Source organism: Molossus molossus, unplaced genomic scaffold (genome assembly GCF_014108415.1).
Source record: "Molossus molossus isolate mMolMol1 unplaced genomic scaffold, mMolMol1.p scaffold_m16_p_11, whole genome shotgun sequence".
Taxonomy (NCBI): Eukaryota; Metazoa; Chordata; class Mammalia; order Chiroptera; family Molossidae; genus Molossus; species Molossus molossus.
This window is the reverse complement of record NW_023425346.1, coordinates 56,947,081-56,969,900: the sequence shown is the minus strand read 5'-3', so window position 1 is coordinate 56,969,900 and position 22,820 is coordinate 56,947,081. Positions and strand designations below refer to the sequence as shown.

Genomic DNA, 22,820 nt, shown 5'->3' with positions numbered 1-22,820 from the left:
TCAAAGATATAAGAAAATAATGTGCAAACATGCTGAAATATAAACAGTGTAGAGAGAAGGATAAAACTAGCTGCCAAGGGTGGAGGTGCCCCCACGGTACACCAGACACAGCGCTGAGTCTGGTCTCGGGGCTATTTGACGCTCACATACATACTGGCGGGCAGAAATTCCTGTCCCCATACTGCAGGTGAAGTGTGGAAGTGTGCCAAAGGTCAACCAAACAGGAAATGACAGAGTCAGGGCTCAAACCAGTCTGTTTGATAGCAAAGCCTTCTCTCCTAACCTTTACAACATAGACCGACTGCAGCTGTCCATGGAAATAGAAAAAGAGCCATTTAATGAGTATGAAAAACATACTGTCCTAGACTATGCAGTGCTAGGGTCTGGGAATCTGCATTATTTTACATTTCCAAGTGACTTAAATGCAGCCTGTAGACAGGGATCAAATGTAGTAACCACTAGTAAAAATATGCCAGTATGTGGACAGATAGCTATAGATACAGAAGCAGATACAGATATACAAAGTAAGATACATAGCCACAGGTTATGTGTGTGTGTTTATATATTATATATTACATGTGTATATATTATATGTGTATTTTATATATATATATAATTTGAACTTGATAAAGAGCAATACAAATGCCATTTATTGATGTTGGAAAGTAACTACAATTTCAAACACCATGACGCTAGAAGCTGTCAAAGATAAATCACACAGACATTGGAATTTATCTGCATACAGAGCATCTGAGTCACTGAAGTGTCACTGCAAAATGCCTTTTTCCCAAGGTGTCATTCAATACAGGCAATGGTGCTAATGGGCAGGCCCCAGGGACAGTCCCAGCCCAGGAATGGATTTCCTCAACCTGAGTCACCTGCATTACTAAAGTGGGGTCACTAGATGTATTTTCCCAGAGAAATTCATCTTCCACTGACTCTCCTGACTGCACCAAATGACTTCCAACAGAATACTTAGTTCACTTGTTTTAAGAGAAAAAAATACAATGATTGAAGAAAAATCCTCTTTTAGGAATTTATATTATTTGTGTTTCCTATCAATAACGAAATACGAAAAAAATGTCTGTCGTGCAATAAAATATTGAGTCTTTCTGTTGCAGATGCTAATCACTAACCGATGATTCACAACGCAGCTAGAACTGCCGAGTAAAAATTGTCCCCATGTACGCATCACAAGCAGGACGCTGGACAGCACAAGAGAATAAAAAAACAGTCTCTGGTCTAGCAGGTGACTTACAGCGGTTGAGATGACAGTCACAGGCCTGACAAAGTACACGAGACAAACACTAAGAGGGATGATGGCTGGGTAGAAGACCAGAGAGCACGGAGACTCGGGAGGACCCGGTGGAGTCAGAAAGGCTCACCGAACAAACAGGTCAGGACTCAAGCTTGCAGATGGGACAGTGGGGGTAGAGACGGTTAGAAGCGAGGAGTGGCTGACGCAGGAAAGCAGAGGAGCACGCTGGCTTTGAGGAACAGCAAGATGCCCACGCAGGAATTCGAGCTTCATTGTTACTTCACTTCCCTGGGAACTCTCCACAAGTGACTTTTTTGAACACTAACACAGGTTTTTTAATTACGGAAATAGTAATAGCTGTATAGATCTGAGCAAACCTTATTCTCCCACTTGCTTCCTTCCAAGACCAATAGCATGTATTCTGCAAGAACAAAGCTAAGCGAAGTGCACAAGGCCTATCGGAGCAGACCCAGCTTGCTGATGAGCATGAGTCTTGAATTCTGTAGCCATGAGCTCATTAGTGTCACCCTCTAAATGCTGGAGACCAGCAGTCTGAATCTGACTGCAGTAGGACCTCAAAGATCCAGTCAGTGGTTAGTGACTGAGCAGCTCATGTTTCAACAAGGAAAAGTGCATTTTTATAAGACATCTTCTCCAAATTCTTAAGTTAAGATGCCTTCTCCTCTAAATAGTCAGCGAGGTAACAGACTATACGACAAAAAAGTGACTGCTTATTTTTATTTAAGATATTGGTGGCCAGGCCAACTTTGTTAACTGACCCATTTTTGGGTGTTATTTTTTATTCCTTGCTATAACAAAAATCTCTAAACCCAGTGATAAGTTAGAATCTTGGAAACTACAAGATGAACTTACTCTGAATTGTACTAAAAAGATTTGTAGATGGATACAATCGCCGTAAACACTGCAGAGGTGGCAGCTTCACGAGGCTTCGCGGCTAGGCACAGAGCTCAGGATTACACAGATCGCCATAACAGAACCACACACACAGGATGGCCATCAGAGAGAAGCACACAGCACAACTGTTTGCACCCGGACTGAAACCAGCCAGCTCCTTCGGCAAGACACCAGTAAAGATCCCTGCCCCTAAAATACAGGACTGTTCCGTGTTGAGTGGGAGTTCTCATCTTCAACTATCAGTTAGTGTTTTAGGAGGTCACTCAAGATTTTTTTTTAAGTGTAACTAAACAACAGCCCCTCTGAGTAAGAGAGAGAAGAGAGAAAGTAGCATTTTGCTCAATGTTCTTGAACATTTTAGTTATGAGAAGAGATAACTGGAAAGAATAATCAAAAGGGTGGAAAATGGAGTTGGGGCCCAGGGTTCTATTTCCGCTACATTTTTAACCTCTAACTGCAAAAGAAAACCAAAAAGCTATTCCCTCATGAAACAGATACAAGGACAGGTGAAAGCAAATGCAAGCATGATGATCGAGCATCAGACCAGGGAGAAGCCCACAGCTCACAGGGCCAGCCCTGTTCACAGGCGGGGCAGATGGAGGATGGGGACGAAGGAGCAATAAATGATCCCATCTACCCAAGAATGGTGTCTCCACACACAGATGGAAAGACAAATAGAAAGAATGAAGGAGAGAAAGCAGGTCTGAATGAGTGAATGAATGAATGAATGAATGACCATCGTCTATAAAAGACTATAGAAATAGACATTCTGGCATGCCAAGACAACTTTTGAAACCTCTTACATTTCAAAACTCAAGAATGTACACAGGACAGATGACCAATTCCGTTTCTGCCAGCATCAGCTCATTTGAGAAATATCTGACAGTCTTACGACAAGTGCAGATGAAAATGATCCTCCTCGCCAATGCCTAGGAAGGTCATCTACCCCAAATTAAACCAGTCTTTGTCCTTCAAATTCATTCAAGCAGGCCTTGTAATAACCATATGTCTGGGCCACCTGCCTCCTTTAGGGGTTTATCCAGACAAACCGAAGCCATCTTTCTATTCGGAAATAGCTTAGTGCTCAAATCAAGGTTTGCCCAGGAATTTAGGTCAATTTTTAGAGATTTTTTTACTTTGCCGAGACTTCTGATGAGCTAAAGATAAATTTTCTGTCTGAAAATGAAAGCAAATGTTTTTAAATGTTGTAAGTTTTCAAGATCAGGGGTTGAAAATATAGCAGTTATCTAACATACCCGGCAATCCCCTGATTTAAAAAAAAAAAGTTTTTTAATCCTCACCCTATGACATATTTTTATTGATTTTTAGAGAGAGGAAGGGGGGAGGGGTGGGGAGAGAAACATCAATCGGTTATGCCCAGTCTGGGACCAAACCCACAACCTAGGTATTTGCCCTGACCAGGAATCGAACCCACAGCCAATGTTTGAACTGATCCTCCAACCAACTGAGACACTGAGCCAGGGAAAACCACCCCCACCCCTGATTTTTTAAGTTATACACCATGAGCTCAGAAATTCAAGCAAAACTTCACTGTGCTGTGAAGTCCCCTTAGGTCTGCTCTAGCCAGACACGGGGTAAAATAAAAAGATGTCTAAAAGACACGGAAATAGCACCTGAGGTTTCTACGTTGACTGGATATTGAAAGTACAGGATGTGTGCTGGGGGAGGCCTCATTCTGATGAATAAAGATAAACTCATTATAAAGCCAGATCTTTCTGTAATTCCTATCACCGTCCAGGACATTAACTTATGCAACTTTTCTCAGTCCTTAAAAAAAATACATCACTGAATATTTCCAGTTTTCCAATCATTCAACACAATACCCCCAACTTCGTGTGGGTGGAATTGAGGTAGAAATGTTAAATTAGCAGAGCAAAGGAAAAGAAAAAGAAACCCCGCTCTTTTATTTCCAAAACCTGCCTTCGATGTCAAGCCCACTTCTATTAAATACTAGAGTGAGGGGTAAGGAAAAACCTTGGCTGGGACAGAGATGTTGACTATACCCTGATCAGCCAGGACATTACGAACCTCTAACACTTCGGAAGGGAGACAGAGAATCAATCAAGGAACATAGTATTCTATAAACGGGTTTTTCGGTGGTTGTTTTTGTTTTCTTCACACATACTGTTCCAAACTACAACAGCATGTGATGCTGACTTCTCCCAGGTGTGCACGTGAGCCCATCACAGGGATCCACACTCCCTCAAGAGGCAGTCATCCCTAGCAGTCTCCAGCGTGTTAGAGAAATAAGAAGGTCATTTCACCTTTTCCCCTGAAATTCTGTTGGTATATTTCTCAGCTGGAACAGCCCCTTAAACCCAGGGATCCTTTCAAAGGGGGAAATCACAAGGAGAGTTGGCTTAGCATCCCCCCCACCCTCCACCCCCACACCCATATTCTTCTGTCACTTATTTTTCTGATTACTTAGGGAGTAATGTCAGCTGGGCCAATGTTGGAAAGTAAAGTAGAAATAGGCAAGAAAAACAAATCGCCCATAATCTCTCCTCCCAGAAACAACCCTTGTTCACATTTTGGCAAATACCCTTCCAGACGGTTTCCTACATGCTATGATATTCGTTAGGATTGTGCTGTGTGTCTGTATCTGCTTTTCCTCCTCTCACTTATATCATGAGCAATTTCCCTCAAAAGTTCACCCCATTTAAGGTTTAAAGAGAGAATCTAGCCAGAAATGGAACAGAAAAGAAGACAATCCTTAGGGGGTAGAAACAGGATTAGAGAAAGCTCTAGAATGCTCACCTACCAGTAAACATGTGGGAGAAATAATTTGATGGCAATTCAAATAGTTGTTAATCTTTCGAAATGACTTTAAAAAAAAATTCTCACTCAAGAACATGTTTTTATTGATTTTAGAGAGAGAAGAAGAGAGAGAGAAACATCAATGTAAGAAAGAAACATCGATTGGTTTGCCTTCGAACATGCCCCAAACAGGGATCAAACCCATGACCCATGCATGTGCCCTGACCAGGAATTGAACCAGCAACCTTTCAGAGCATAGGACAACGCTGAACCAACTGAGCCACTCAGGCCGAGCTCAAATAGCTTTTTATACTACAGGAGTTTTATATGTTCTAATAATATGCTTACATTAGGTTGCTATTTAATCAAACCTTACTTTATATTTTAAGGTGTAATAAGTACCATGTTTATACTAGCATCCACCCACTCTCTTATATTAAACCCTTAATTCTTATACAGAACTAAATAACTTGGAAAATTTTTTAAAAGCTCATTTTTTTCTACATTAAAGAAAAATTCTGTAAATGAAGAAGTTAACCTGGACCAACATGTAAATCATTTATTTATTCATGCTTCTAGCTACTCCACAAAAATGTACTATGTTCTCAGTAATAGTAGTGGTAAATATAAAAAAAATCCCCTTCAGCCAAAGTAAAAAGGGAAGAGATGTTTCTGTGAACTATGTACTATATAGAAGAATTTATATTTACAAATGAGTATAACTGGGTAATGGTTGCATTATCTGCAGGCAATTTCTGATTCCTAGTGAACTGACCTCTATAATCCCAGACTATTTCACCTACACTTGTAAAAACCAGGACCCAAAATGCAAAACTTATTCTGCTACTGGGAAAAATAACAGTGAAGTTAGCAAATGAAAATTTTAAATCTAACTTAAATCTTGAATTATTTTTTCTGCTTTCTAAAATTAATATTAATAATTAAATACTAACAACAAATGTATATGAAAATGTGTGAAGTATTAAAATAGCCACATAAATTATATATCATAAGTTCATACAATAAACACACACATACACAAACACATTTTTCATAATATTCTCTAATGAGCATTTTCTAAAACAATATAATTTCCAGTTTGGGGTTATATGGCATAAATATATAAATCAGAGCCAAAAAAAGTTTAAATAACACTCAGAAAAGACCCCACAGATTTCTGCATATTTCTGCACTGTTCAATAACAGACTTACATTTCACACTTAGTTACTTACGTTCCATGAAATAGGGCCCAGGCTCAATTCTCCATACAATCTGCCCTTTCTGTGTTCCAGTCACACCCCTGTTTTTAGAATCCCAGAAGTTGGCTGGAGAATTCTCATCTGAAATTAAACAAAGAAACCCTTTTCAGCTTAATTATAAATTCTTTGTCCTTACTTCACTCCAAGACTAATACTAATTCTAACATAAATAGAAAAAAGATAAAGGGGAAATATTAGTGAACACTATCATTAATGACTACCTCCCACCTGATTATCAGCCTGCATTTCTATGGCTGCATTTACCTGGGAGACCTGGGGAGGGGTGCAGGGAAACGCGAAGGCATCGCTGGGCTTGGCCAGGTTGGTCAGTGTTGCCGAAAGACAAAACTACAATGAACAAAGGGCACAGCTGCTGCCCAGTGATGGGCTGGTGCACAAGGAAGGGGTTGCGCTCCCGTCTTTGAAACCCTTTATGGAAAGGAAAGGAAGAGCAGAGCTGGGGGAACAGAACAGAACTCAAGATGGGGCACAAAAAGGGACATTAAGCACCCTGGCTGGTTTGGCTCAGCAGTTAGAGCATCAGCCCGTGGACTGGAGAGTCCTGGGTTCGGTTCCCGCTAAGGGCACATACCTTGGTTGCAGTTTGTCCCCAGCCCCGGCTGGGGTCGTGTGCATGGCAGGCAGTCGATGTGTCTTTCTCACATTGATGTTTCTTTCTCTCTCTCTCCCTCCCTCCCTCCCACTCTATCTGAAGATAAATGCAAAAATGTCCTTGGGCGAGGATCAAAAAAAAAAGGGACATTAAGCTATAAAACTGAGTCAAGGCACAGTCCAGGTTTGCCGTGAACAGAGTCCAGGTTATCGGGTCTGTTGGGAAAATCTTTCACAAAATGCCAAAGGCAGTAGACCTCGAGTCAATACAAGAGAAGGAAAGAGACAGTGTTTAGACTTCGGTAGGGAAGAAGGACAGAAAGGACATATCCAAAGAACAGGCCAGAAAGTAGCATTTTCCGAGCTATCTGACCTCATGACACACAGAAAATGGTAATATTTGTAGGCACACTGGGGCAAATGGACGAGACACGCTTCAGATGACAGGCAGGGAATGGGCTCCTTGCCCGGGCTCCGCCCCCACCCTGAAGGCCGAAGGGATTCATATTCTATATATATAACTTGCTCTCATGTCGCTAGAGCCCTAGATTAGGAAATGAAACTGAAAACATGAAAAGGAGACTGTTCAGAGTTTTACAGGTGCAAAAAAAATGTGTACAGTGATACTGGCCCTTAAAGTCAAATGTGCCTCATTTGTTTCCCCAAACCCCTTTCCCAGGAGGAGAGATTAGGGATGTGCCTTAACTCAGAGCAGGACTAAACCAGACAGGGTGAAGCAAGAGCTATAGTAAAAGATGAAAGACAGAGAAAAAGTCCCATACCCAAGGGAATAATTCTGAGAGAAGAAACTACTCTTCTTCTTTTATTCTTTTAATCCTCACCCAAAAATGTTTTTATTAATTTTTAGAGATCAAGGAAGAGGGGGAGAGAGAGAAGCATCAATGTGAGAGAGAAACATCGATCAGCTGCCTCCTGCATGCACCTCGACTGGGAATTGAACTGCAGCCTAGGTATGTGCCCTGACTGGGCATCGAACACACAATCTTTTGGTGTACAGGGCAATGCTCCAACTGACTGAGCCACCTGGCCAGGACAAAACCTCTTTTCTTTTGAGCATAAATGAAATGAGAAGTTAGGGGTTGGATAACCCAGCATCGAGGGACTTTGTCGTCCTTGGGGCCCACTGGTCTCATCATGTTGATAAACCAAAGAACTATGGAAGAAATGGTCCTTTCCTGTGATTTGCATTCAGCACATTGTAAGTCAGGATTCTTTCTGTGAGAGACCAAGAAGTAGCCACTGTTCTTTAGAGCCGTGGAAAGGCATAACCCATTCCTGGCATCACCCCACGCCTGAACGAACAGTACAAGGACACGACTCAGTCCACCACAGAAATGTAACCATGTGCTATATTCAGAAGGCAATCACCTAGAAGTGGACTCGGAAGATGTCCTGTGGCTCCTCACAGCAGATCCTGCTCACTGCCCATCCACCGAGCTTCTTCCACGTCCACTGAACTCCGATCTTGTCCAAGGCAACAACAATGTGCCCAGTGAAAAATACTTCTCTCTCCAAATCCCTTGTAGGTATGGGTGGCATCATGGCCTAGTTCCAGCCAGTGAGATGTACGTGGAAGCCTACTGGGTGGGACTTCTGGGAAAGCTATTATTGTTCTAATGAATAAAAAGACTCAGTCATCCTTTTGTTCTCCGCCCCCCAGCCCCCTTCTTGGATGAGAACCACATGGTAAGGATGGCAGAGCAAGAAGCTAGAAGCAACCATGATAATTTTCTGAGTCCTGAATGACCTTCAGGCTTCCTGCTACCTAAGCAAACATAAACTGCTCTGTGGTGAAGTCCCTGTGGTTGGGTTTCTGTTACTTGCGGTTATACACAATCCCTAACAGATATACCATTATTCTAAAAATTGCTCAGCAATTTGGTCTTACCATACCTGTAGTGACCTAGCATCCTCAAGACTGCATCACTGCTCCAGGTTAGACAACAAAGGTAGTTGCTTTCCTTCTAAAGATTCTTTATTTAGATGGGGAGAGGGATTCTCAAGTTTTCACAAATACATATGCTTTATTAGCTACTACTGGTCACTTGGAAGTCACAGGGCGCTGGGGCCCACAGGGATGCCTGGATGGTACCCTGCTCCAAGCAAGAGGGTGAAGTCAGGGGATGTGAGGACAGTGAACACAGACATACGAGTAGGAAGTGTTCAGCTATTCAACATGCGGGTTGTTTCGTTTTGCTTTTTAAGGGAAAAAAATGTGGCTAAGCACATGGGAAATTTTCTGAAAATATTGTTGCGACCATTCCCTCTGGAGGCCTCAGGAAAGACGAGGCAGCATGAGCTCCTGTTTTAAGGAGCACGCACTAGGATCATGATGACGAAAATCAGCAGTAACAACACTGTGCTCGTGCATGTGACCTCACCACGAGGCAGCTTGCATTTCCGGTACTACTACACTTTTTCTCCCCAAAGTCCACACTCCTGCTAACCGCCTTGGGAAGATGGACCACTGAGGAGCAGAAACAGATGGGAAGGAGGACGGGGGTGAGGAGACTGTGAGAGGTCCGAGCCCTGACAGCAGTGAGGCCTAGGGCTCAGCACCTCTTGCCCGTGTTCCCTAGGAGAGAATTTTGACAGAGAAGAAGACCAATTTTAATGGGTCCTTCAGATTAAAACGTGTTTCTTTAAGTAGGTTAACACCTGCATTTAGGTTGCAATCCCTTCTCGTCTAGCCTAGGAACTCCATTCCAGAGACAGCATTTCTCTGCTCAGATCTATTTTTTCATGGATATTCGAGGACAGGATATTTTTTCCCAGGTTGTATGAGTTGTTTTTCCTCTACCCTCATTTAACATCTACATTAGGTAATGAAGTCTTTTAAAAATGCCCCTAGTCCAAATAAAATGAAAAAAAAAAGTATAAAATGGTACACCAAAGAAAGGGTTTTTACTTCCCTGCAAGGATAATATAGATGTAATTATAAATCAAGTTCTTTCTTCCTTTAACGGAACAAAGGTTCTGATAGATCAAAGAACCATCATCAGTCTTTAAAACCAATGACCAACTGTTCCGCTTATATTTGGTCATTCCTTTCCCCCATTTCTCTTAACTATGCAAATCTGCTGCCCAGCCCTCACCCCTACCTAATCTCCACCCTCGTGCTTGGGGCAGGGTACCAGCCAAACCTGGGAGACAGAGGCCTCGTCTCCGGAGTTTCTCCATCTCCCTACGATCTCCCATCTGCTCTGTATCCATACTGACCTACTGCCTTCTTGTCCGGGTCCCACCCCGGTGATGGTGGTGCCCTTGACCCAATCCCCTCCCTCAGTCGCCTTCTCTCACTTTGATCTTGAGCTGCTTCCTCTCGACCTGGAAACACGTCAGCTCCCAGGAGGCATATTCTCCTCGGTTTAGCTTTGCTTTCGCTCTTTGACCATTACCATCCTTCCTTTCCCTTCCTACTAGGATTAAAGTGTCTTTTTCCAGTTACATTAGAGTCTATATTATAGGAGAGTATATTCTAGATACTTAGGTCATTTTCTAGCTGGAATACAATTGTGAAAGAAACATGAGAGATGTTGAATTCATGTACCTATAAACCTTCTCTACATTAATTTTGTTTGTTAGGGTTTATATAAAGCTTGTTCACTATATCTCATATATGTTCTTTATTCTCTCACAGGTCTAGTTGGCAGTACATTTTCTCTAAATAGAAAAACAAAGCACATAACAAAAACATCCTAAAATCCTTCTAATATAATTTTCAGACCTATCTGTTTATGATTAGTGAGAAAACATGGTCAAGAGAACTTTTAAAAATCTTTACTCTTGCCTTCTTATAGCGATCCACGATGTTTTCCAAAATGATTTCATTCAGTATTTAAAAAATTACTCTTTAGGGTCATTCCAATTAATTCTGTATTACTTTATTCATATGCTTACAAGAAGAAATAAAAATATCTCGAATTCTTTTTGTTGTTGTTAATCCTCACCTGAGGATATTTTTCCATTGATTTTTAGAGAGAGTAGAAGGGAGGGAGGAAGAGAGAGAGAGAAACATTAATGTGAGAGAGAGATACATCGACTGGTCGCCTCCTGCACAACCCCAACCAAGACTGGAGGAACTGCAACCGAGGTGCATGCCCTTGACCAGAATCCAACCTGTGACTCATTGGTCCAAGGGCTGACACTCTAACCACTGAGCCAAATAGGACAGGGCAGGAATCTGCTTTTAAGATAATAAAACAATGTGCTGGAGACATGGACAGACATATCACACATATCCAAACATAATTTAGATTTGGAAATGTTTCAATGTATATGTTAATATTTCCAAAACCTCCGTACAGTACTAGAGATAAAATAGGAATTAAAAAAAAATCATTCAAAGCCCTCACTCTTCTATCAGTCAACCCAGGAGAGTTGAGAAAAGATGAGAACTTTTATGAGAAAGATGCCATGAGACAGATTGTGTCAGAGAATAAAAAATAATTTTCTTTTGCTTTAAAATAATCCCTCTCTAAATTTCCTCCCCCAAAAAAGGCATAAGTTTCTAAATTGATTTTAAATTACCTTTTGGATACAAATTGAATATAATAACTTCGTCCTGTGATGGGATCATAAAGGGGCCTGGCGTTATTCTGGCTACACTCAGTAATTAGGTGCCCTGTCTAGGATTTGGGATTTGAAGACTAATACTAAGCTACAATTTAAATCGAAATGATCATTCTAGACCTGGGAAAAGTACACACCTTCACAGAGACCACCTGACTGTTAAAACTTTGCAACTTTATCAGCATGTACTAGGTAGGTTATGGAATCCCACTGCAGTGTGAGAAGGGAACTCGGACAATGACTTTGAGATGGGAACTACATTGTGGGGAGGGGTGAGTCTTTACCAGTGATCATACCAAACAGAGCACCAATCTTATTCAGTGCAATGAGAATCATTAACAAACTTCTAGACAAATTTGAAAATTTGGCATTACTTTTTAACCCAGTCTGCCTAGATATCCAATTCCATAACACTGAAGCCCTTTCTGGATGGAAAAAAGAGTGTGTCAGACATGCTTAGAGACTACAATGATGACACCATGCCACCAGCTGAGAATGCACCCACTGGTGACTATGGCTTTGGAACCACTTGAGTGGCAATTTCTTATAGCTACCAGAAGATGATCATCATGTGCCAGAGATGGGAGAGAAAGACACAGCACATTACAGGACAGAAAAAGCAACAGAGGCTAAGAAGAGCTGATGGCAAGTCTGCAAAATCTGGCCTTGGGAATATTTGTACCTTCCCACAATTTACTGCCCCCAGAAGCCAAAACCTCCCTTCATTTGTCTAGGTACTTCTCCACAACTTATTGACCTTTGTTAAAATGGTATATAAGCTCCTGAAATCAACCAGTTCCTTGAGTCTTCATTTAATTTCCATGCACACAGAAATTAAAATGGTACATCTAATAAAATGTGTATGCCTTTTCTTCTGTTATCTATCTTTCATCAGTCTGATTTGCAGGACCAGTACCTGAACCCACAAGGATAGAGAAAAGGTTTCTTTCCTCCTCTACATGTCCTCAGAGATGTGGTCAGGATTCTGCCTCTAGGTCCATTTGTCTGGTACCTTTCCCCCACATATCCTTATGTCTCAGTTCTCTCCTTCGACAATTCTCCCATTTGCTTGCACATCACCTTCTCAATGAAATCTCGCCTGACTGTCCCATTTTAAACAGCAACTCCTCTAGCATTCCTGGACCATCTTACTATGCTCAATGTCTTTTCTATAACCCTATCACCAATCAACATACTATATAATCTATGGATACTTCTTATATATTGTCTGTCTTCCTCTAGAATATAAACTCTAAGGTCAAGATGTGTATCTGTTCTGTGCACTGATGTATCTCAAGTGACTAGAACAATTCTGGCACACAGAAGGTACTCAGATTTGCTGAAAGATATCCTAAATTATTCTTTTTTTTTTTTTTTTATCCTCACCCGAGGACATTTTTCCATTCTTTGTTCAGATAGAGCGGGAGGGAGAGAGAGGAAGAGAGAGAGAGAGAAACATCGATGTGAAGGGACACATCGAGTGGCTGCCACCCTCACGACCAACCAGGGCCGGGGACAAACTGCAACCGAGGTACGCGCCCTTAGCGGGAACCGAACCCGGGTCTCTCAGGACCGCAGGCCGACGCTCCAACCGCTGAGCCAAACCGGCCAGGGCCTAAATTATTCTTTTGATTATGTTACATTAATTGAATATTAGTATTATATTTTAAAATATACAAAAGAGAAATAAAATTCACACCAATGAATGCAGAAAACCTTTTAAAAGAGAATGAAGAAAAACAAGGGCAATATTGCAAATTCCATGGTAAACGTCATTAGACTAATTTAACAAAAGCTGTTTATTTAAAATCTCAGTCTTCATAGCTAGAATTTCTAATTAATTCAATCACATGGCTGTGCTGAGCTGACATTCAATTTTGTTTATATCTTACATTTGGTCACACCAATGCACAAAAAGATGAATTGGTTTTCCTAAGATTATGTGACCAGTTTCAGGTAAAGACCTCTGAAACATCTTAAACGAATTATTTCCTGACAAAGATTCAGAGCATTTCTAAATGAAGATTAATTTTTTCTCTAACTAAATATTTTCCTATAAGGAATACAGAAAATGCAAATTCTTTGATAATGCCTCAAATGGATAAATTACTAAAGGCTTACTTATAGCAAAGATGAAATTTATGTTTTATTTGACTATTGTAAAAATATATAATAAATATCATTGTGAAAACAAAACATGCAATCTGTAATTGTTTTATCCAATTTCATGAGGCTTAAAAATTTCCAGTCTCTTTGATGTGCACATTGCTGGCAGTACATAATTTTCCCCCTCATAGTTTACATGGCAATTTTCTTCCAGCAGTCATACTTTTATGATGAGAATGTAAGCCCAAGATCTTTTAAAGGGTCAAGTACGACCAGCATTTGGTAGCTTGGTAAACACCTTAGCACAAGATCCAATATTAGGCCCATCGAGAATCTTCTATAACAATGGCACTAAAATGTTTCACTCCTATTTCGCGTCCCAAAGCTGACAGGTTAGAACAAGACTTCTTATTTCTAAAGAACTTCCATGAGAAAGAATAGATAGAGTAAATGATCTTTTTCTAAAGCTCCAAAATTTGGGGCAAGGTGATGACAGGCTAACAAGAGTTAGAAGGAACAGTTTAAGGCCTAAAGACAGAAAAAAATCCAATTCTAAAACTGATGTACAATCATCAAAACGGAAAGGTTACCCACTGTATGGGAGAGCATAACTGCCAATGATATATCAGATAAGGGGTTAATTTCCAATACATATAGAGTGCTCATACAACTCCACAAAAGGATGACAAAGAATCCAATTAAAAAATGGGCAGAGGAACTGAATAGACACCTCTCCAAAAAGGACATACAAATGGCTAAAAAACATATGAAGAAATGCTCATCATCACTAATTATCAGAGAGATGCAAATTAAAACAACAATGAGGTATCACCTCACACCTGTCAGAATGGCCGCCATCAACAAATCATCAAACAACAAGTGTTGGCGAGGGTGTGGAGAAAAGGGGACTCTAATACACTGCTGGTGGGAATGCACTCTGGTGCAGCCACTATGGAAAACAATATGGTGTTACCTCAAAACATTAAAAATTGAGCTTCCATTTGACCCAGTGATCCCACTTCTAGGAATATACCCTAAGAAGCCTGAAACACCAATCAGAAAAAATATATGTACCCCCATGTTTGTAGCAGCACTATTTACAATAGCTAAGATCTGGAAACAGCCCACGTGTCCATCAGTAGACGAATGGATAAAAAAGCTGTGGTACATATACACAATGGAGTACTACGCAGCTGTAAGAAAGAAAGACCTCTTATCCTTTGAGACTACATGGAGGGACCTGGAAAGTATCATCCAAAGTGAAACAAGCCAAACAGAGAAAGACAAGTTTCATATGATCTCACTTATTTGTGGAATATAATGAATATAACAGTCTGAGGAAGGAGGTAGTCCCAGAGACGCAGAAATGGGATACAGACTGACAATCCCCTAAATAGACGGGCGGTGTGGAAGAGAGAAACCACAGAACTTATATGCATGTATGCATGAGCAGTGGACATGGACAACAAACTGGGGAAAGTGCAGGGAGGGAGGGGGAGGGGGGAATCAGTAGGGGGAAAAGGAGAAACATCTGTAACAAAAATTAATTAATAAAATAAATAAATAAATAAATAAAACTGATGGAAAAAATGAAATTCATTAAAAATTAATTCAACAAATATTTATTGAGCATTCAATATCTTCCAGGCAATATTCTAAGTGACAGGCATTCCAGGGGGAATAAGAGAATCAAAGACCCTATCCTTGTGGAGATTTTGGCCCAGTGGGGAAAGTGATCACTAAGTATACAAAATAATGTATATGTCAGGTAGTATAAGAAGTAAAATGTAATATCAGGCAGTGATAACATGGCTTGAAGAAAGACGGCCAAGGGAGGGGGAGAGGGAAAGAGGTTGGTGGGAGACCACTACTTGACGTAGGTTGGTTAGGGAAACATTTGAACAGGGACCTGAATGAAGTGAGAGCATTTTCTTCAAGGAAACTTGAGAAAAGGTCAAAAACGAAAATGCAAAGACTCTGAAACAGGAACAAGCCTACTGTATTCTGATGAACAATCAAGTGATGCAGCTGCAGCAGAGTGAATGAGGCAGAGAGAGGGAGAAGATGAGATCAGAGACAGATATTATTATTAATAATAATATCGAACACTACAGAGCTTACTATGTGCCAGGCACTGTTCTACCATTTTGCCTTTATTCATTCATCGAAACCGCTAACAATCCTTTGAGGTACTATTATCAGATTTTTAACGATGGGGAATCTAAGGCACAGAGAAGTTAAGAAATTTGCTCGAGATCCCGAAACTAGTACGTGCAGAGTGAATGCAGGATGTCCTGCTCCGAGACCACGCTCAACACTGCACCACACTGTCTATTCCAGACCATGGAAAAGAGTTAGGACTGCATTCTGACAATCATGGAGAGTCACTAAAGAATTTAAAGCAGGGAGTAACATGATCTGTATTTGCAAAAAAAATCATTCTGGTTGTTGCCTGCAAATTAGACTGTACAAGGACAAGAGAGGACAAGCTCACACTGCTTCAGCCCAGGCCCAGCAGCAAGTGTGGGAGCATAACCTAAACATGACCCTCCTCCCTATCCATCTTTCCTGTGCAGACAGAGCTGCGGTAGCTATAAATATCCACCCTCGGTGCAAAAGGATCTGCACTAAGTCCAGACTCTTCAGCCCAATGACCCTGTGAGGTGCCTCTTCCACCTCTAGGCTCTTTTCTATCAAGCCACCGTCCTGTAACTTCACTCTAAGTCCACCACGCTCTTCACCTCCCTCTCTTTATCCAAACAACCTTCCCACGCTCAACCTTAATTGGTTAAAATATAATGCTCCAATTCTCCATCACTTATAACTCCATAAAATAATTAATGGAACATATTTAATAGATCATTGGTATTTAGTCCACACAGAGAGTCTATTCACCAAAAGAAGTATGCTTTTAGTTTTTAGGTGCATCTCATTTATTATAGGTGCTATGAAAGGGCACCACTTGGTGATGCTATTGCCAGGTTGTGTCCGCTAGGTGACCATGAAATCCCAGAACTTCAAGACACATCAGTCCTGAGTTCAAACTTTATTTCTCCCATCTAATGGATTTATAATCTTGGACAAGTCTTAAAACTGCAGAGACTCTATTTCTGTATTTTATAAAGTGATAATGGCACCTAGCTCAGAAAGCTGTGAGTACATGGTACAGTGTTGAACATGGCATATATTAGGAGCTAACCATGTAAGTTTTAAAATTTTTTCAATCCATTCCATCCTTCTTTCAAAGGAAGTTATCTCTGTTTTTACTACTCAAAAGCACAGTTCCTCAACTTCATTTTATTAATTTTTACTTTTTACATTTATGTGTTTTAAATACATTAACGCCATTCTAATTTCTCATAAATATACATAAAATGAAACAAAAGCATGCTTATTTATACTTTTTGGAGACTCTGCTTTCTTAAGCCACGGATGCCGAGTGACCAGACAACAGAAACACAGGCTTTCGGCAGTGACGGTGAAGGTTACTCAAAGCTGAAAATTCTGTCAGTGAGCCCTAAGCCTGGCTCGACAGAGACTTGGGCAGAGCTGCCCTAGCCTCCCTGTACAACAACACTGGGACTTGGAATACAGCATTTAACTATGTGTGAAAAACGTTGCCAGGAATGACGATGTTTGGATCACATAGCCTCCTTCCTGTTCTCTGTTTTTTCAAAATGCCATGCATACACGAAGCTCTCACTCAAAGATAATCCCTTCTAATACTAAGTGAAGTTTAAAAGCAACCTCTAGATCCTGCAGGATGTTACCTTTCCATTACAATGACAGCGGAAGATTCTGAGCAATGTATAATCGTTATGAAATCTTACATTTAGCATAAAAACATCCTTTGGTTAGGGGTAAATTCCTCCTTTGATCTTAGTGAGCTCACCCTATAAGGACAGAGAACTGCAATAGCTAACTTTGTTGGAGCTAATCCAACTAGGTCTGAAATATTAATTAGAAGCATGTGGGAACAACCTCTCTGGAACAGTCGTTGTTACTGATCCTAAAGAATAATTTTGCAGAAGTGGCTGCTCCCTATGAGTCCCTCCCCAAAACAGCTTAATCAGGAGATGAATGACCTTCCTGGAGATTAGACTGCTCATCTGAATCTTCACTAAGTTGCCGATTTATTTTTCATTAAACCGCGCATGTATCAATGTTGCTCCATGAGAATGCCGCTGGCAGACCATTCTTTGTGAGGGTCTGTCCAGTGCGTTTTAGGAACTCGGGCATCCCTGGCTCTCGGCCACTAAATGCCAGCTGCCTCCTACATGACAATAAAAAATAATAATAATAACATTTCCAAGCCCCCTGACAGCCACTGATTGGCATTTTATAGCCGAGAAATAAAAATTTTCATTTGAAAAACTAATTTGTAGATTAGAATAGAACTGAAATTTTGTCCTGCAATTAATTAAACCAGGTTTCGAAGGCCTATAGAAAACTGGACCAGTTTGCCACAGTGGCCACAAGAAAATCTTTTTAAAAAGACATGGTTTCATTCCTCAAGTTTTGTTGTAAGACTGTTGTTGAATCAATTAGCCTCTAGAATGTGATTATGTATGAATACTTGTCCATATAAACATTACATTACAAATACATTTCTTTTAACATCTTGTTCCCTGAGAGAAGAGTTTTAAAATCCATCAAAAATATTCTGGTGGCAGATAACCTGTCATGAAATCTACTTAGACTCAATCAAATGCCATTTTTAAAAGCATTTTTGTAGAGCCTGTGCTTAACATCACAGTAAAGTAATTCATTTAAAACCATTGGGAGCCCGGACACTGTGGCTCATTGGATTGAGTGTCTTCCCATGGACTGAGAGGTCCTAGTCCGAGTCCCCGTCAGGGCACATGCCCAGGTTGCAGGCTCGATCCCCAGTCGGGGACGTACAGGAGGCAGCAAATCAATGTTTCTCTCTCATAACAATGTTTCTATCTCTCTCTCTAAAAAAATAAAAATAAATAAAAACATACAAAAAAATAATCATAAAACCACTGGGGCTATAGAAACTTACAAAGAGGGGATTGCAAATTTATTTGTACAAGTTTTACATATTTTAATCCCAGCACTGATCTCCTGTGTTCAACTGGCAAGTGACTAAATGTGATAAATGCACTGCACAGTAATTTAATAACTGTCCCTAAGCAAGCTGGGAAGGAACCACATTTAAGGACTTTCAAAGAGAAAGGCAGAGAGAACTGTAAATCCCGAACAGTCGGACACGGAAATCAGGTGCCTGCGCTTCACAGAGCCTCCTAATCTTACCTCACATAATCCCAAAGAGTTCCTCTCTGCCTCTGCCAGGGTGGACCCCATCGTTCCAAATCAGACTTGGGAAGCAGCATGAAGAAATGTGTTTCATTCTCCTTAAAACAACGTGGCCTGGCCTACCCCGCGGCAGCTTCATTCAAGGAGTGGCCAGAACCGAGTGGAGGTGGGTCTGGAGTCCTCACGTGGCTGAGAGCTCGGCAGGTCCACTTCGCCGACGCCTCTGTGCTCTTCCTCTTCCCCCAAAGTTCTAGAAATAAAATCCTAAGTGGGATCCGAGAAGACCTCTACCAGGAGACTCCTGTCCCGCCAGGAACAACAATGAGGCCACTGTCACCTTTCATCCAGACTTATCATCGCTCAGGCATCCTAAGTTAAAAAACAGAACCCGTCGGTGTCCCTTCAGCCGAGGCAGTGGTGGCCACACCCCTGGAAAGGGTACAGGATGCAATCGCCCCATCGCTCCCCTCAGCTTCCTTCCTTTGCTTTTCCATGGGAGAATTCCAAAGAATGAGTATGCATACACATCACACCACACACACACACACACACTCACTCATACAGAGTGGGCTGATGTCAACAAGCTGACTGTTATCACAAAGAGGAGAAATTTTTGTTTGATTTCCTCGGAATAGAGTGGCCACTATCTGAGAACTCTAACTTGCTAATTTCATTAATTCGACATAACATTCGTTTCAGTTACTGAAATAGGGTTACAGTACCTAACCTATCCAGAATGGAGTTTGTGGACCTGTGACTTCAAACCATAAAAAAGGAATAAAACTTTTTCAAACATCACATAGCTTTAGGGAGAAGCCAAAATCGTGTTTATCGATCCAGCAGTTATTTTCAGATCTCACTTTTAATGTAAAAATAAATACAATCATCAGTCTAGCTAGTGATCTTGTCTTCTGCTGGGAAAAGGCTGAGAATCCCTGGTTCTCGCAGTTCAGATGCTTTGTGCTTTCCTGGAGAAAGGGGCCTTTTAAAGCTGCTGACTCACCCAGGGCAGTCAGAGCAATTTTTAAGCTGGCTGGTGGGTAAATGCAATCAAAGGCTGCAAGACCCTATCTTGCTAGAAAACTTCCAGGAAACCAAGATGAAATGTCCTCATTTGTCACGTGCTTTTGCTCTGTAGAGAAGTAGACTGGATTTGAGCGCCACATTACATTTGGTGGGTACAATTTCCTTTCTAGTTTGCCATGAAGCTTCAAGGGGCCACAGAGCTGTGGGCTTATTCGGGAATAAACTGAGTGACTATAGCAACCCTGGAACTCCAGAATCACCACCCCCCTGACCAGGCCTCTTTTGGACATGCAAACCCAACTAAGTCTCAGAACAAAACACTGCAGATTTTTAAAATTTGTTTTTAATTCCTCACCCGAGGATATTTTTCTATTTATCATTAGATAGAGTGGGAGGAAGGGAGAAAGAGAAAGACAGAGAGAAACATCGAGTGGTTGCCTCCTGCACAACTCGACCAGGGCCAGGGACTAACCGTAACCAAGCTACATGCCCTTGACTGGAATGGAACCAGCAACTTATTGGTCCTTGGGCCAATGCGCTAACCACTGAGAAACCGGCCAGGGCAACACTGCAGATTTTTTAGTGTGTCTTAGCAAATAATAATAGCAAGCATGTACAAAATGCCTACCATGTGCCAGGGACACAAAATAGATGCTTTAATCTCTAATGAGTGCCACTGTGTTCTAAGGCTGAGGTCAATAGTGTTATTAGGCCCATGTTACAGGTGAGGAAACTGAGGCTTACAGAGAGGAAGTGACAGCTGCCAGGATTTACGTTAAATCTGAATGACACTCAAGCCCATGCTCATTTACAATATGCTGTTTCCCTCAAAGAACACTGTGACAATGCCAGCGACCGCACTAATTCGCAGTGGCCTCAGTCACCATTAGGAGATTAGAAAAACAAATAAATTTAGAAAGGATGATTCACTGGCATCATTATGACTATAGCCTATGAACAGACCTCTCAACAATGTCAACATCTCTGTTTTCATCCTCAAAGAAAGTGTATAATCTTGCACTCTTGCCGACTTCCTAGTTATGGGCCCAGGGCTCTCCCTGGTGTTGAGGAGAAGCTCACGCACTCTGGTCGTGGTGCAGCTCTTACCACCGCTCACTCCCAGGTTTCCGGACCCCACCCGATGTTCCTACCACTGTGGCCCTCCAAGCCAAGATTCTTGGCCTTTCAAATATTTTAACATTTTCCAGGTATGCCACTTTAGCTGAACTTTAGGTTCTGGGTCCACCCATGTGTCAGATATTAATGTACAACAAATAAGCTACTTTCCTATGTAAAGAAAACCTACTTCTCCACAGCACAAGCCATTGTCATAACGGGAAGAGATTTCCAAGTTGATCAAGAAAGAAACTTAGAGAGTAAGGCAAGGGAGGTTAGACCAATGTTGTAGTTTAGACTTAAGGCCATCACATTCACACACCTTTCTGAAACACAGGTCCTTCAGCCAGTGTCCTCTCAATCACAGTCAACTACTGACTTGAGAAGGTACAGCCAGAGAGGCGTAGTGGCAACCCTCAAAATTTACATATGCTGTAATTTACAAAAATTTACAGATTTATTGTTCCTTTCTCCAAAGCCACACCCCTATGGGAAGATAAGGCCAAAAAGAAAACCGACAACAAACACAATGGGGAAGCACATTAATACTAATGTTGCATTCATGTAACACCTTAGCGTTTTCACTTACTGTGATCATCACCTGGTCTTAGGCACTGGGAGATCACTGCGAACAAACACAGCCCCTGCTCTTGCAGAGCTTCTATTTTAGAGAGAGAGAGAGAAACAGTAAATAACAGATGTAAGATGTATTCTTCAGTTACTATGATGACATATTCTACAAAGAAAGAATAGAATGCTATCCAGGAGTGGCTGATCTGCGGACATGAGCCAGGCCCGAGAACAAGAGAAAGCTCCCTCAAGAAATCGGCGCGTGAACTGAGCTCTGAAGGATGGCTTTGGAGTCAGGCAGGGAGAGGAGGGAGGAGGAAAGAGGTCATTCCACACAGAAGAGCCATGCAGAGGTCATCTGGTGGGAGGCAGCATGACACTCAGAGGCTAAGGAAGACCACTATGACCAGAACACAGAGGATAAGGGAGAGATGAGGCCGGTAAGGAACAGACCAAACATTTCAAGCCTCTGTGAATAGGGAGGGAAAGGGAGACTTGAAAATAAGGGAAACTGTCCCTTTTCCCCATCTCCATAAGGTCTCCTTCTGAAAGCCCAGTTGTTATCATAGTTCTCAACATTCTAAGCTCGCGATCCAGCAAGGCTACTGAGGAATGCAACTGTGATTTGTGGGTGCTGAGAGGGTTAATCATAGAAAATTAAAGACATCACTAAACTAAAGTCGCTTATTCCCAAAGCTCACAGAATGTTTATTAAAAGTACAGCAGAGAAGAGCAAATAAATAAATTCTTAGATTACAAATACAAATAGACAATGGAAAAATTCAACAGTTTATGCTGGTACCAAAAAAAGCACAACAGAATCAAGGTTAGTACATCAGGAAGGAACAACCCTTTTCCTGAAAAGCCCATTAGGAATTTCCTGTGTGTTTATGCCTGTTGTGATCACTCACGTGTATTATTTAAGTTTGCAGCAAGCGTCTGCTTATCTGCTGCAGTTTTCATTGGCTGCTCTTTCTTCTGACACTGTCCATAAAGGGGCCAGATGAATGCTCGTCTCATCACCCCTGCGTTTTCAGATCCCCAAAGTCTTCCAATGGAAATACACACCAGTTTGTGTGCAAATCAGAAACGGTTTTTAAGACTATGTCAAAAATGAGACAGCTGCTAAAAGATCAAGGGGAGGACACCAAATTCAAACCAAATAGTCACATGCACATGAAATATGTCGTTTTTTAAAAATTTGGCTTAGAATGCGGTCGGTTATCAAATTTAATAAAAATAACAAAAACATACTACATTCCAGGCCCTGGAAGTGTGTATTCACTTAATACCCTCATTTAATCCT

The 22,820-nt window shown here is 41.3% G+C and overlaps 1 protein-coding gene across 1 annotated transcript in view; it reads right to left on the bottom strand.

Moving 5' to 3' along the window:
* The window catches only part of HECW2 (HECT, C2 and WW domain containing E3 ubiquitin protein ligase 2), a 225,521-nt gene that overhangs the window by 144,502 nt on the left and 58,199 nt on the right, over window positions 1-22,820 (bottom strand). The window contains exon 3 of the mRNA XM_036254150.1: window positions 6,185-6,292. Within this exon, the coding sequence (XP_036110043.1) occupies window positions 6,185-6,292 (108 nt within the window). The remainder of the gene's footprint in view (window positions 1-6,184; window positions 6,293-22,820) is intronic.